The 13,265-nt window shown below is 42.4% G+C and overlaps 1 protein-coding gene across 1 annotated transcript; it reads right to left on the reverse strand.

The window, feature by feature from the left end:
- Positions 1–761: 761 nt before the first annotated feature.
- Positions 762–11,674, reverse strand: LOC137415626 (uncharacterized). Its single transcript, XM_078771058.1, has 5 exons — positions 11,588–11,674; positions 10,835–10,916; positions 6,123–6,234; positions 2,775–2,912; positions 762–2,645 (listed from the first exon to the last, which is right to left on the reverse strand). The coding sequence occupies exons 2-5, from the start codon at positions 10,871–10,873 to the stop codon at positions 1,516–1,518; spliced, it is 1,419 nt and encodes a 472-aa protein (XP_078627184.1). The 5' UTR covers positions 10,874–10,916; positions 11,588–11,674; the 3' UTR covers positions 762–1,515.
- Between the last annotated feature and the right edge of the window lie 1,591 nt (positions 11,675–13,265).

Consider the following 13,265-nt stretch of genomic DNA (forward strand, 5'->3'; position numbering starts at 1 on the left):
TTTCGTGCCCATCAGACCAACAGTTGCTGAGAAAAAAAAAATCACAATGATCGGATACGTGTTGTACTTGTCGAATTATGATGTCATAACGAAGGCACAGATGCCCTCATCAAACATATGTTTTTCCCCAAAGGGAGGACTTGACAATGAGCCATGTTTAAATTTTTTCCATGGAGCGGTTTCGAAGATATAGAGGTGCAACTCTTTTCGATTTTTTCCAAGATGGTGTCTGTACCACGTGACCTATCACGTTATAATTATCATTTTAAAATTCTACAGAAGGAGCCGCACATATTCTGAAAATTTCGTGTCCATTGGTCCAACAGTTGCAGAGGAATTTTTGGTTTATTCATACTGATCAGATCAAGCGTTGTACTTGTCGAATTAAGACGTAATAACTAAGGCACCGATGACATCACCATCAACATATATTATTCCCCATGGTCAGAACTTGACAATGAGCCATTTCAAATTTTTCCATTGAGCGGTTTGGGAGATAGAGGTGTAACGTTTTTCCAACATGGCGTCCATACCACGTAACCTATGACGTCATAATAATCATTGAAAAAACGACAGGAGAAGGCACTCCGATGGTGAAAATTTCATGTCAATTGGACGAACGGTTGTCAAGAAAATGAATTTTTAAAATGCAGACACAGCACATGTACGGCACACACACGTACGTAACTGAATACGTAACTGAATGCTTAACTCTGCTTTTTGCTTCGCCAGCGCAGGGTAACAACACAGACAGTGCATTTGTGCTTTAAAGACCTCTCTTTATTGCGAAACCCTTCACAAATTCAAGTTTCATGAAAAACATCGGCAGGAGGCTTCTTCTGATCAACAATTTTACAACAAGGGTGTTGTCCCCATATCACACATGCCAATGAAACATGGACTACAGCAAATATTGATAAAAAATTGATGTTCAAACTGCCATGGAAAGATGCCGTCTGAGCAAAACCAAAAAGGGACAAGAAAAATAAATAAACCAGACAGAAAACAAAATTCCTAAATACGAGTAACCATCAAAAAAAAAAGAGAACAAAAAAAAAGAAGTTCTCCCAGAACTCAAAATCTCCACCTCCTTTTACAGGAAAGAATTATTATTCATGAACCAGTTTGTGAAACTTCATTCTCATAGCTTTGTTCCAAGGGATCGTTTTAGAATCATCACTGAACCTCTGACAGCCTCCACCTGTAGCTTGTTTGTCGTGATATTCCTTGGAATGTTTTTTTAAGTACTTGGGAAGGGTTTTCTTGTTCATCCGGATTTCCTGTTGCTCAGACTATCACTGGTACAATTTCAGGTTTCTTCAATTTCTAAATCCTCAACCTCATTTTTCATATCCCGGTATTTCAGATTTCAGTTCTCCTGCATGGATCCTCATATGCGTTTTCAAATGGCCTTTTTGAGAGAAACCTTTATCACATATCGAGCATTTGTAAGGTTTCTCTCCTGTATGGATCCTCATGTGTAAGTTCAAACTGCCTTTTTGAGAGAAACCTTTCTCACATCGAGCATTTGTGAGGTTGCTCTCCTGTATGGATCCTCATATGTGATCTCAAATCGCCTTTTTGAGAGAAACCTTTATCACATATCGAGCATTTGTAAGGTTTCTCTCCTGTATGGATCCTCATATGTAATTTCAAATTGCTTTTTGTCAAGATACCTTTACCACATATCGAGCATTTGTAAGGTTTCTCTCCTGTATGGATCCTCATATGTGATTTCAAATTGCTTTTTGTCAAGAAACCTTTATCACATATCGAGCATTTGTAAGGTTTCTCTCCTGTATGGATCCTCATATGTGATTTCAAATCGCCTTTTTGAGAGAAACCTTTCTCACATATCGAGCATTTGTAAGGTTTCTCTCCTGTATGGATCCTCATATGTAATTTCAAATTGCTTTTTGTCAAGAAACCTTTATCACATATCGAGCATTTGTAAGGTTTCTCTCCTGTATGGATCCTCATATGTGATTTCAAATCGCCTTTTTGAGAGAAACCTTTCTCACATATCGAGCATTTGTGAGGTTGCTCTCCTGTATGGATCCTCATATGTGATTTCAAATCGCCTTTTTGAGAGAAACCTTTCTCACATATCGAGCATTTGTAAGGTTTCTCTCCTGTATGGATCCTCATATGCGATTTCAAATCGCCTTTTTGAGAGAAACCTTTCTCACATATCGAGCATTTGTGAGGTTGCTCTCCTGTATGGATCCTCATATGTAATTTCAAATTGCTTTTTGTCAAGAAACCTTTATCACATATCGAGCATTTGTGGGGTCGCTCTCCTGTATGGATCCTCATATGTAATTTCAAATTGCTTTTTGTCAAGAAACCTTTTTCACAGACAGAGCACTTGTGGGGGAGTTTGCCAGTGTGGATCGTCATGTGTATTTTGATGTAACTCGTTGAAGCAAAATCCATTCTGCACACATTACACTTATAACGAATTCGTCTTTCTTCAACCGTTTTGTATTTGTTTAATTTAATATTAATCTTGGTGTTGCGAGGCCCAGACTTGTATTTTATCGGAAGTGAGTCTTCATTATGTGATTGTTTCTTCAAAAAAGTCTTCTTCCTCAATGTCAAGCTGTGACTGGACCTTATTTGTCCCATATTACTTCTTGATTGTTCTACAGAAACAAAGAACAGAACATTAATTTTTTTTGTCGAAATCAAAATGCAAAATATTTAACACATTTCAAAAAATATCTTTTGTCAACACAAAAGATTGTATGTTAATTTGTTGTATTTCCACTCACCAGTTGCAAAACAAGAAGCACTTCCGTTTGTCATGTGAATATCTAAACCTTCCTTTGCAGAAGCACATTTTGAATCTTCTGTGAGAGATGAATCATTGTTGTGTTGTCGGCCTTCCTTACTTACAGGATAGCCATCACCTGTGTACAAATTAGCATCAGTCTTTTGCAGGGAAATGAGTGAGAACCATCTTTAGAGTTCATAGAGCATGTTACGTCATGGAATGTGGACTTCAATTTAAATCTAATAATGAAGTTAAAGATTGTTAAAAAGAAAAATTCTGGATATTAAGTGCTGTTGAAGCAGTCTTCTACATCACCCTTCTACACCACCCTATTTTACATGTCCAAGTCATGCTAAACTGGAGGTTAGTGGAAGTAACAAGAAGTTGATTTGTGTTCAACAGTGTTCAAGTATTTAATTCAATTTAAATAAAACAAAGATTGTAAGATTGATCAAATTTTTTCTTGGAATTTACTGCCGTTAAAATTTCTCAAAATTCCCTTTCACAAAGCTCGGAACAACTGTGTCTCTCCTCAAGAAAGCCAGGAAATAATACCTCTCTACTCTCAACACTGAACTCTCAAACCTGTCTCCCTCTTCCAAGTCCTGTTGGTGTCTGGTCAAATCTGTTTCCTTTCTGGTGTTTGTTTCCCTCCCATCCCCTCCCTTAACTCAAACGGCCACACACCTGACACTACACGTCAAAAAGCTGAATGCCTTAACTTTGTGTTTCCCTCAAGTGCTTGTGTCAAAAACCTATCACTTGCGCTATCAAACCCTCTCTCTGTTCTCTTCACCCTCTCTTTTGCTCAAAGTCATCTGCCATCAGCTTGGAAATCAGCCAACATTACCGCTTTACACAAAAAATGTGCAAAAACAGATCCCTGAAACTACAGACCAATCAGCCTGCTCCCAATTTATCAGCAAGATCATGGAATTCCATTATTGCTTCTGATATTAAATAATTTCTCTTCTCCAATTGCTTGATCTGTGATCATCATTTTTGATTCAGACCACGCCACTCTAATCTGGACAGGCTGCTTCTCTGCTGTCTCAAAAATGAATGTAAGTCCTCAGTGCTAAACAGGAAATCAGAGCCATGTCCCTCGACATATGTCATGCCTTCAATACGGTCGGGCACATTGCGCTGCTCACCAAACTCTCCTCTTGAGGAATCCATGACAATCTCCACGCATGGCTTTTGGACTTCCACTCTGGTCATAGTAAACCTGTGGCCCTGAATGGAATTCTCTCATCTCCCCCTTCTTGTCTTGGCTTCAGTTCCTCGAGACAGTGGACTGGGCCCTGTGCTTTTTCTGGTCTTCATTGATGATCTATCCGACTATCTGGGAAGTCCTCTCAATCCTTTTCTTTTTGCTGATGCTACCACCCTCTGCCGTTTCATATCTCAACCTTGAGATTGGCAGGCAGCAGCCTCTTCACTCTCTGCAGACCGGATAAAATCACAAACTCGTCAAACAAGTGGAACATGACTTTCAATCGTGACAAATCTCACACACTCACTGTGTCTATCTGAAAAGACCATCTAGAAAACCCTCCCATCTACTTCCTCAAAAATGCTCTCAAATAAGTTCTGTCACTCAAACTTTTGGGTCTCACTATCTGCCATGATGTTTCCTGGGAAAACCACATTTCCATGCTGGCCTCCAAAGGCATTCACCGACTGGGCATCCAGCGTTGTGCAATGTCCTTTCTTGGTCCGAAATCCGAAATCCTTCCTTTCCTGTCCTTCTTGGTCCCATCTGCAACTGGGCTTCTCACCACATATAAAGCATTCATCCACAGCTTGATGGAGTACTGCTCTCCCCTCTGGGCTGATGCTCCTGCCTCACATCCAAATCAACTTCATGCTGTAGAAACCAAAGCTTTTCGAATCATTGGTATCTCCCACGATGAAGCCCATTCTGATGGCATTTTACTAACTCACTGCAGGCACGTTGGTGGTCTTTCTGTCTTCTACAGTCTCCTCTCTGGCTGAGCTCCCCCTGCTATGTCTGTGCTCTGTTCCTCAAATAATTATGTGGGATGCGCAAGATCTGCCAGCAACCCTCTTCTGGTGAAACTACCAAAATCATGACTCTCTGCCCACCTTCACTCTTTCACTCCTCTTTTCTACCGCCTCTGGAACAAACTGCCACAACTCTCTTCAATCCCATTCCTTCTTCCAGGTCTCCAAAACAGCTGTCCACCACCATCTTTTATCTTCCCCCATCCAAAAGCTTGATCTTTTCTTCCCCCATTAAAACACCCCAAATCCACCTCTTTAAATCTCCAACTTCTTTCCTGAAATTCCTCGTAATGTTAATTTGCTTTATACCGTGTACCCTACCCCCCCCCCCCCCCCCACGACCGGCACTCTCCCTTACACAGTTCTACAGACGTCCTTGTCCTCCACTGTTGTGTTGTGCTTGTATGCTTTCCTCTCACTCACCCCCCCTCCCTCTTGTCTCCCGCTGCCTTTATTTATTGTATGTTTTATGGGTCTGTGCATGTTTTCACATGTAATGTGATCACTTACATGAGCCTTGACTCTGCATGCAAAAAAATAAAAACAAATAAAAGAAAATAGAGTAGAATTGTACTCCGCAGCGCATCCTTTGTACTTGTTCGAAATCAGTGGGTGCTCGTCAGCAATGAAAATCCTATTCAAATTTCAAGCAAATCGGATGAAAATTGAGGATTTTATTCATTAGAAACAGATGTTGACCTTTGGCCTATGTTGACCTTTTGGCCTATGTTATTTTCTTAAATAGTTGGTGGTTGAATTCAATAAGCTGACATGAAAATCCTATTCAAATTTCCAGTTAATTCGATTAAAATTGAAGATTTTAGAAATTTGAAAAGGTTGTTGACTTTTGCATATGTTGACCTTTTGGCCGATGATGTCAAAAATAGTTGGCGGTTGAATTCGGTTCGCTAATGTGCAAATCCTATTCAAAATTTCAAGTCAATCGGATGAAAATTTAGGATTTTAGAGAATTTGAAAAAAGTGATTAACCTTTGGCCTATGTTGACCTTTTGACCTCAAAATAAATAGAATTCTGTCAGTCCACCAACGCCACCATTTGGGGAAGTTTCATGAAGATCGGTTTAAAATTGTGACCTGAAGGAAAGTATAAATGTGCGGACAGACAAACACACAAACACACAAACCGGAGTGATAGACATACTTGTCAAAAAAAAGAATTTTTGCGAACAACCAAACAGACAGGGATGAAAACATAGTCTCCATCCACCTTTGGTGGCAGAGGTTTAAAAAAATAATCACAGAACATAAAGGTTACTTCTTGACATGATATGTTGTATTTAAAAAATACATCACGTACCAGATTTGGGTGTTAATCCATCATCCTCAAATTGGAGACTGCAGAAATCATTGAGCCCGATTCCACAGAAACCAGAAACGTTGTCCCGGTGCACATTTTGGGATCCGAAAATCTTTTCAGAGACAAAGGATGTTATTCAGGAACTTTCCAAAGCTGACGAAAATACTTCCCAAAAGAGAAGAACCTGCAATCTGGACATTTTGCGGCTTCGAAAAAGAATTCATAAATTTACAAAAGTCAGCATATAGCCAAGGATACAATGCTTATATTAATCACAGAAAAGTTATACATGTTATTTTCATTACTCAGTTTGGAATGATTTGTGTTTTATTATCTTATCCAATTTGATCAAGTATCAGCCTGGTGTTGGCTTTGCGGTTAGGGTGCCAGCTTGGGATCCTAGGATCCTGAGTTCGAATCCCAGTCGATCGCTGAATTAACACCAGGAGGGATGACTCAGCCTGTCACTCTTCCGAGGTCGGCAAATTGAGTACCAGCTTGCTGGGATGAATGATCCCGGTGTGTACCCCGGTTTAGAATAGGTACACCGTGTCCCTGCGCATCGTAAGAGGCGACTAAGGGTTGGTGTCAGGAAGGGCATCCGGCCATAAAAACTGCCTCAAAAAGGGAACCATGAGGTCATGGGGCCTGTAAGGCTAACCCCCGCTTTAGTGGGGAAAAATGGCCTCAAAACGATCATTCATTCATTTTCATCCAGAAAAACGGCAAACGTATCCAGCTTGATCACGACATTTAGACTGACAGGATACGTAAGAGACAGCCACACTCACATTTGAGCTGTGAAGTATGGCCACAAATAAATGATTTGCCAGTACGTTATCTTGATGAGCCAAAGATAAAGGGGGTAAGCTGCATCAGCCACTCTAATTCCATGTATTTGTGACAAAAAGACCTGAGCAGCAAATGAATGCTATACTAGTTCGAAGGTGATGTGTTAATTGATGTGACGTAATTGATGTGATGCTAATTGTATTGACCGACGTGGAGATCGGTTTCTGAGGTTTGGGACATGGAATGTCTGGACAATGACAGGGAGATCAGGAGAAGTGGTGGAAGTATTGGTCAGAAGAAGAGTGGACATATGTTGTGTGCAAGAGACGAGATGGAAGGGAAGTGGTGTGAGAATGGTGAAGGGTAGTCAGGGACAGAAATACAAGTTTGTGTGGCAAAAGTGCCCGGAGGGCGTGAATGGTGTTGGTGTCCTGTTTTCTGAGGAGTTTGTAGACAGTGTGGTGAGTGTGACGAGAGTGAGTGAAAGGTTGATGATGGTGAAAATGATGATTGGAAAACTCTTGGTGAACATCATCTCAGGATATGCTCCGCAGGTTGGTCGGAGCGATGAAGAGAAGGACAAGTTCTGGTGTGCAATAGAGAAGCTGATGGAAAACGTGAAAGATGAGGAAGTTGTTGTGGTAGGAGACCTAAATGGACATGTGGGAAGGAGTATGGACGGTTTTGAGGGAGTTCATGGGGGTTACGGATATGGTGTGAGAAATGGAGAAGGTGAAAGGATTTTGGAGTTTGCTGATGGAGCTGATTTGTAATACTCAGTTCCAGAAAGAGGATAATAAGCTTGTTACATACACGTCAGGTGGGTCGACGACAACCGTTGACTACCTGATGGTGCGTAGGCGAGACAGGGGGCACCTCCGGGACACAAAGGTGATCCCGGGGGAGGAGGCCGTTTCACAGCACCACTTGGTTGTCTGCGACATAAGGGTGAAAGTTGCGAGGAGAGCTTGGCGCGTGAAGTACCAACTGAGAATGAAGGTGTGGGGGTTGAAAGAGGTGACAGTGAGGGAGGCATTAAAAGAGAGACTGAGTATGGTCGAGGATGATGTGTTTGAGCTTGAAAGTGGTTGGATGTCAATGAAAGATAGTCTGTTGGGAGCCGTTGGTGGGGTATGTGGATGGACAAAAGGACCACCGAGGCACTCGGGAACATCGTGGTGGGATGATGAAGTTGGAAAGAAGATTGACGAGAAGAGGAATAAGTTCAAGGAGTGGCAAAAGGCAAAGGGTATGGGGACAGAAAAGGCAGAGCATGAAAGTTACAAGGCAGCCAAGAAGGCTGCAAAGAAAGAGGGAGCAAAGGCACAGGAGGCATGTAGGAAAATGTTCGGAGAACGCTTGGATTTGGAAGAGGGTCAGAGAGCGGTATTCAGGATTGCAAAGCAGATAGCGAAAGAGAATTGTGATGTGATGGGGGTGAGTTGCTTATACTGTTGAATGCAGAGAATAAATGGGATGGCAACATAGAGGGTAACCCAGTTTTAGGACCGGCAGAGAAGATAACCGAGAAGGAAGTTGAGGAAGCGATAAAAGCAATGAAGAGTAGAAAAGCGGGAGGGCCGGCGGGAGTTGTGGGAGATATGTTGAAGGCAGCGGGAAATTGGGGTGTGAAGAGAATGACAGAGATCTGCAATCTGGTGGTGAAAGAAGGCCGCATTCCAGTGGATTGGGAACTGCATACCCTCGTCCCTCTATACAAGGGGAAAGGTGACCCTATGGACTGTGGCTCGTATCGAGCGATAAAGTTATTGGAGCATGGAATGAAGGTATTGGAAAGGGTGTTGGAGAGGAGGATAAGGAAGAAAGTGAAGATTGACAAAATGCAGTTTGGATTTATGCCAGGAAGAGGAACGACAGACGCGCTTTTTATTGTGAGGCAGTTGCAGGAGATGTACATGGAGAAGAGGAAGAAGTTGTTTCTTGGGTTTGTTGATCTGGAGAAAGCATTCGATAGGGTTCCACGTGAAGTAGTGACATAGGCATTGAGGAAGTTAGGAGTGGAGGAATGGATGAGCAGAGTCGTGATGGCAATGTACAAAAGAGCGCGCACAGCTGGAAGGACGAAGGACGGGAACAGTGGTGAGTTTGAGGTGAAGGTGGGAGTGCATCAGGGGTCGGTACTAAGTCCACTGCTATTTGTATCTGTGATAGAGGTGCTGGCTCGGAACGTAAAGGAGGGTTTGCTGTGGGAGTTGTTGTATGCAGCTAATCTGGTGTTGATTGCAGAAAGTATGGATGGACTGAAGGAGATGATGAACAAGTGGAAGGAATGTATGGAGACAAAAGGTCTGAAGGTGAATATCGGAAAAACGAAGGTGAAGGCAAGTGGTAAAGCATGTGGTGAGGTGGAAAGAACTGGGAAGTGGCCGTGTGAACTTTGAATTCCATTCAATGTACAATGTGCGCTGAGTGGGTTCATCAAAAATGTAGTGGTTTGAGAGGGTCATTAACCAGTGTGGCAGCTACGTTCAAATGTAAGGTGAGCACAGAGGGAGCTGCAGATGGAGGAAATGTTGAGTTGGATCTTGGAGACGGCATGAAGCTGGAAGGTGTGAAAACATTTTGTTTCCTCGGAGACATGCTGAATGGAGAAGGTGGATCAGACTCGGCAACGGTTGCTGGAGTGAGATGTGCATGGAAGAAGTTTCGGGAACTAAGTGGCATGCTGACGAGGAGGGGAGTGTCGTTGAAGCTGAAGGGAAAGGTGTATGCTGCATGTGTGAGAAGTGTTATGATTTATGGGAGCGAGACATGGGTAATGAACGTAGAGCAGCAATGAAGGCTGGAAAGGGTGGAAATGCGAATGGTGGATGTGTGGAGTATCGTTGAGAGAGAGGAAGACAAATGATGAATTGCGAAAGATGATGGGAATAGAGCCTGTGATGGATGCTGTGAAGAGAAACAGGTTGAGATGGTTTGGTCATGTGTTGAGGAAGGATGAAAGTGACTGGTTGAGAAGAGTGATGTAAATGAATGTAGAAGGAAGTAGAGGACAGGGAAGACCGAGAAAGACTTGGCTGAAGATGGTCGAAGAAGAAATGCGGGCAAGGGGGTTAACAAGGGGAGATGCAGAAAATAGGGCAAAATGGAGAAGATTGTCATGGGGACCGCAAGGCTAACCTCCGCTCTTGGAGGGGAAATGGGCTTAAAATGCCTGTTGTTGTTGTTGTTGTATGTAATTGATGTGATGTGCATACTTGAGACAGACATCAGCATCATGCCGCATTCAGTCAGAGTTGATCCTCTTCTTTAATACACACGCACATCTGAAACCTGTTTTTATTTTCCTCTCATTGCAATTGTCTCACACACATGCACCAAGGAGTCTCAACTTTGCTGGGAGTTAAACTTTTCAGGTTCAACACACATAATCCTGTCATCTCAGAAGCGTACAGTTATATGTAGCTGTCTGTAGTCATGGATTAAATAAAATATAATAATAATAACAACTTTATTTGGTTCCTTATTTTAGACGTTTAAACCTTAAACATAGAGTGCTGCTTACGTCACTGGGATACCTGGGTTTGCTTCTGAGAACCTATCAGATAAATCCGAGGTGGGATGGGTGAGAGGCCGACTCACAGAGTACCATTCAAAGTTGTCAAAGTTGCTTTCAGTTTATTCCTGGTCTTTGATTTTGTGCCAGTCACAAGTAAAAACCCCGACTCACACAGGTATGTGGTGGTGAAAGGTTACAGGAACTTGATTGCCCGCTCTGACTGAATGCCCTTCCACTGTAAATCCAAACTTAATACATTCGTGGTCGTATTTTCTGACCATGCGTTTCACCACCTTATAAAAACTCCTGAAGTTTCACCACCATCATCGGTTTTTCTTTTCAGTTGATGGTCCATGTTTGTTAAAATAAAATACAGTAAAAGTAAAACACAGCAGCTTACCTTTTCGTGTGAACACGAGATGCCAGAGACGTTCTCCATGCCGGAAACACCTTCGATCAACCCAATACAGTCAATGGCGAACCTGCAAATACCGAATCCGCGAATGTTACGGATGTCATTTTCAACAAAATCATTCCAATCACAAATCAATACAACAGCATTAATATAACTTTTTTTTCGTGAGGTAAATTTTACAAACACTCGTGAGGTAAACTAATCACCTGCCTTCTCAGGTGGGTATGATGTCCACGGACCACGTGGTTGCACCTTCCGGCCCACTGATGGTCGCGACCCACTGGTTGAGAATCTCTGGTCTAAACGACTTTTTCGAGAAGATTCTCCAACTTTAGTTTTGGATGAAGCAGATGGGACCAACAATTTTTTCCGAACCAATTCTACATAGATCCCTCATCCATCCATCATCTTCAACCTTTATAACACCTCCTCATTTGGAGGTCACATTGGATATACAAGTTAATTATAAAACTTTCTGCCTGGTTTGTAGTTAAAAGGAAGAATGAGGTTTAACCATCGTTGCATGAAATTTCGTGATGACGTCATATAAAACAATGCAGTGAATAAAACAAAACGAGTGAAAAAACACCTCATTAAATGATCAAATACCTCAACATACATTTAATAAAAACTCGTTTACTTAAATTAATCAACGAACAGAATTTTTTTTTATCTTTAAATAAACGTTTTTCAGATCTTTCTCAGTATAAATAATAAAATGAGAATCTCCGAACAAACCTCTTCAAATGAGGTCAGATCAGATCATGTGAGCCATTGTCTCAGCTGCAGCACGAGGTTTGCAAGAATTTCACCTGGAAGTTCTTCGTAGTTGTTGAATACTTCCTGTTTTCGCACATCGTAGGAAGATTGTTTGTACCGCCAGCAATTTGAGTGTCACCACCACATTACAGTGCGAAAATAAAAGGAAGATGAAGCCTTCTTCTTCTTTAAGTTTAAATGGTTTTTCAGAGCCACGAGATTCTATATATGCCACTTGCCTCGGCTAATCACTGAAGCCGATGCCTGATGTTCCTCCACAACCACCACAGCTGAAGATCGGCTGAAGCAAATAATTACGGGAGACTTTATGTTGTTTAACCCGCTAATTTTATAAACTAGCGTGACTCGGCACGCTCCGCGTGCCTCACACGTCGTTTGAGATGGATCGGCATCTTTGACCAATTCAGCGTTTTTTTGGGTCTTCAGGGTCTTTTGGATCCTCAGGGCCTTTAAGGGTATTTTGGGTATTTTGGGGTGTTTTGGGTGTTTGAGGACTTCAGGGTCGAAATGGTCCTTAAGGGTCTTTGGGGTTTTCAGGGTGTTTTGGGTATTTGGGGTCTTTTGGGGTCTTCAGGGGCTTTTGGGTCTTCAGGGTGGTTTCGGTCTTCGGGATATTTTGGGTCTTCGGGGTCTTTTGGGTCTTCAGTGTATTTTGGGTCTTCAGGGTCTTTTTTATTATCTGGGCCTTTGAGGGTATTTAGGGTATTTGGGGTCTTCAAGCTCTTTAAGGGTCTTTTTGGTCTTCAGGGTGTTTTGGGTCTTTGGGGTCTTTTGGGTCTTCTGGGTATTTTGAGTCTTCAGGATCTTTTGGGATCTTTGGGATATTTTGGGTCTTTTTCAGGGTATTTTGGATCCTCAGGGCCTTTCAGGGTATTTTGATTATCTGGGGTGTTTTGGGTCTTTGGGGTCTTAAGGGCTTTTGGGTGTTTTGGGTCTTCAGGGTATTTGGGGTATTTTGGGTCTTTAAGGGTATTTTGGGTCTTCAGGAGTCTTGGCGGTCTTGAGGGTCTTGGGGGTTTTAAAGTGTCGTCAAAGGTCTGAGGGGTCTCAGCATTCTAAACATAATTAAGAGGGTTAATTAAGATGGTGTTAATTTTATTTTAAGAAGAAAAAGTAGATGTTTTCGTCGCATATGAACATATAGTGGGGCGGCTTAGCCCAAATATTCAAAAGAATTGTGCATTTTGTGAAACAAGCACCAAATTTGGCACAAATGTACATTAATATGTTGCGAACATTTTCAGATATTGGGCCACTTGAAATTCCGTAATTTTTTTTTTCAAATTTTTTCAAATTTCGTAATTTCAAATTTTTCGGGTGACACCGTCACAATTTCGGTCTTCGAGGCCGGCCGATAGGCAAAGTGTGACCGGAAGGGACGAGGTTCTCCTGACCACGTGGCCCTCGATCTGGGAAGCGAGAGGCATTCCATTAGTGGACGCGCCCCTCACGCCCGACTTTTGGGCGGCCCCGGCAGGCCGTTTGTTTTGACGTTCCGTGACAGGCCCCGCACCCCCACCTCCGGGCCGACCGGAAGCTTGTGCTGAGTACATCATACCTGAACAACTCAGTGAGGCAGAACACAGCAGTGCACACCAGGGTGACCCCTTCAGTGCATAAACCAATTAACCTGTCC

The sequence above is a fragment of the Myxine glutinosa genome, chromosome 1, assembly GCF_964187855.1.
Source record: "Myxine glutinosa chromosome 1, kmMyxGlut1.1, whole genome shotgun sequence".
Classification (NCBI taxonomy): Eukaryota; Metazoa; Chordata; class Myxini; order Myxiniformes; family Myxinidae; genus Myxine; species Myxine glutinosa.

Bases quoted from the DNA above. Each gene is read 5' to 3' on its own strand.
- LOC137415626 (XM_078771058.1), bottom strand. From the start codon at position 10,873: ATGGAGAACGTCTCTGGCATCTCGTGTTCACACGAAAAG. The intron at 2,913-6,122 runs GTACGTGATGTA...ATTTGTACACAG, and splicing joins TGGATTAACACCCAAATCTG to GTGATGGCTATCCTGTAAGT. The intron at 2,646-2,774 runs GTGAGTGGAAAT...TTGTTTCTGTAG, and splicing joins TGCTTCTTGTTTTGCAACTG to AACAATCAAGAAGTAATATG.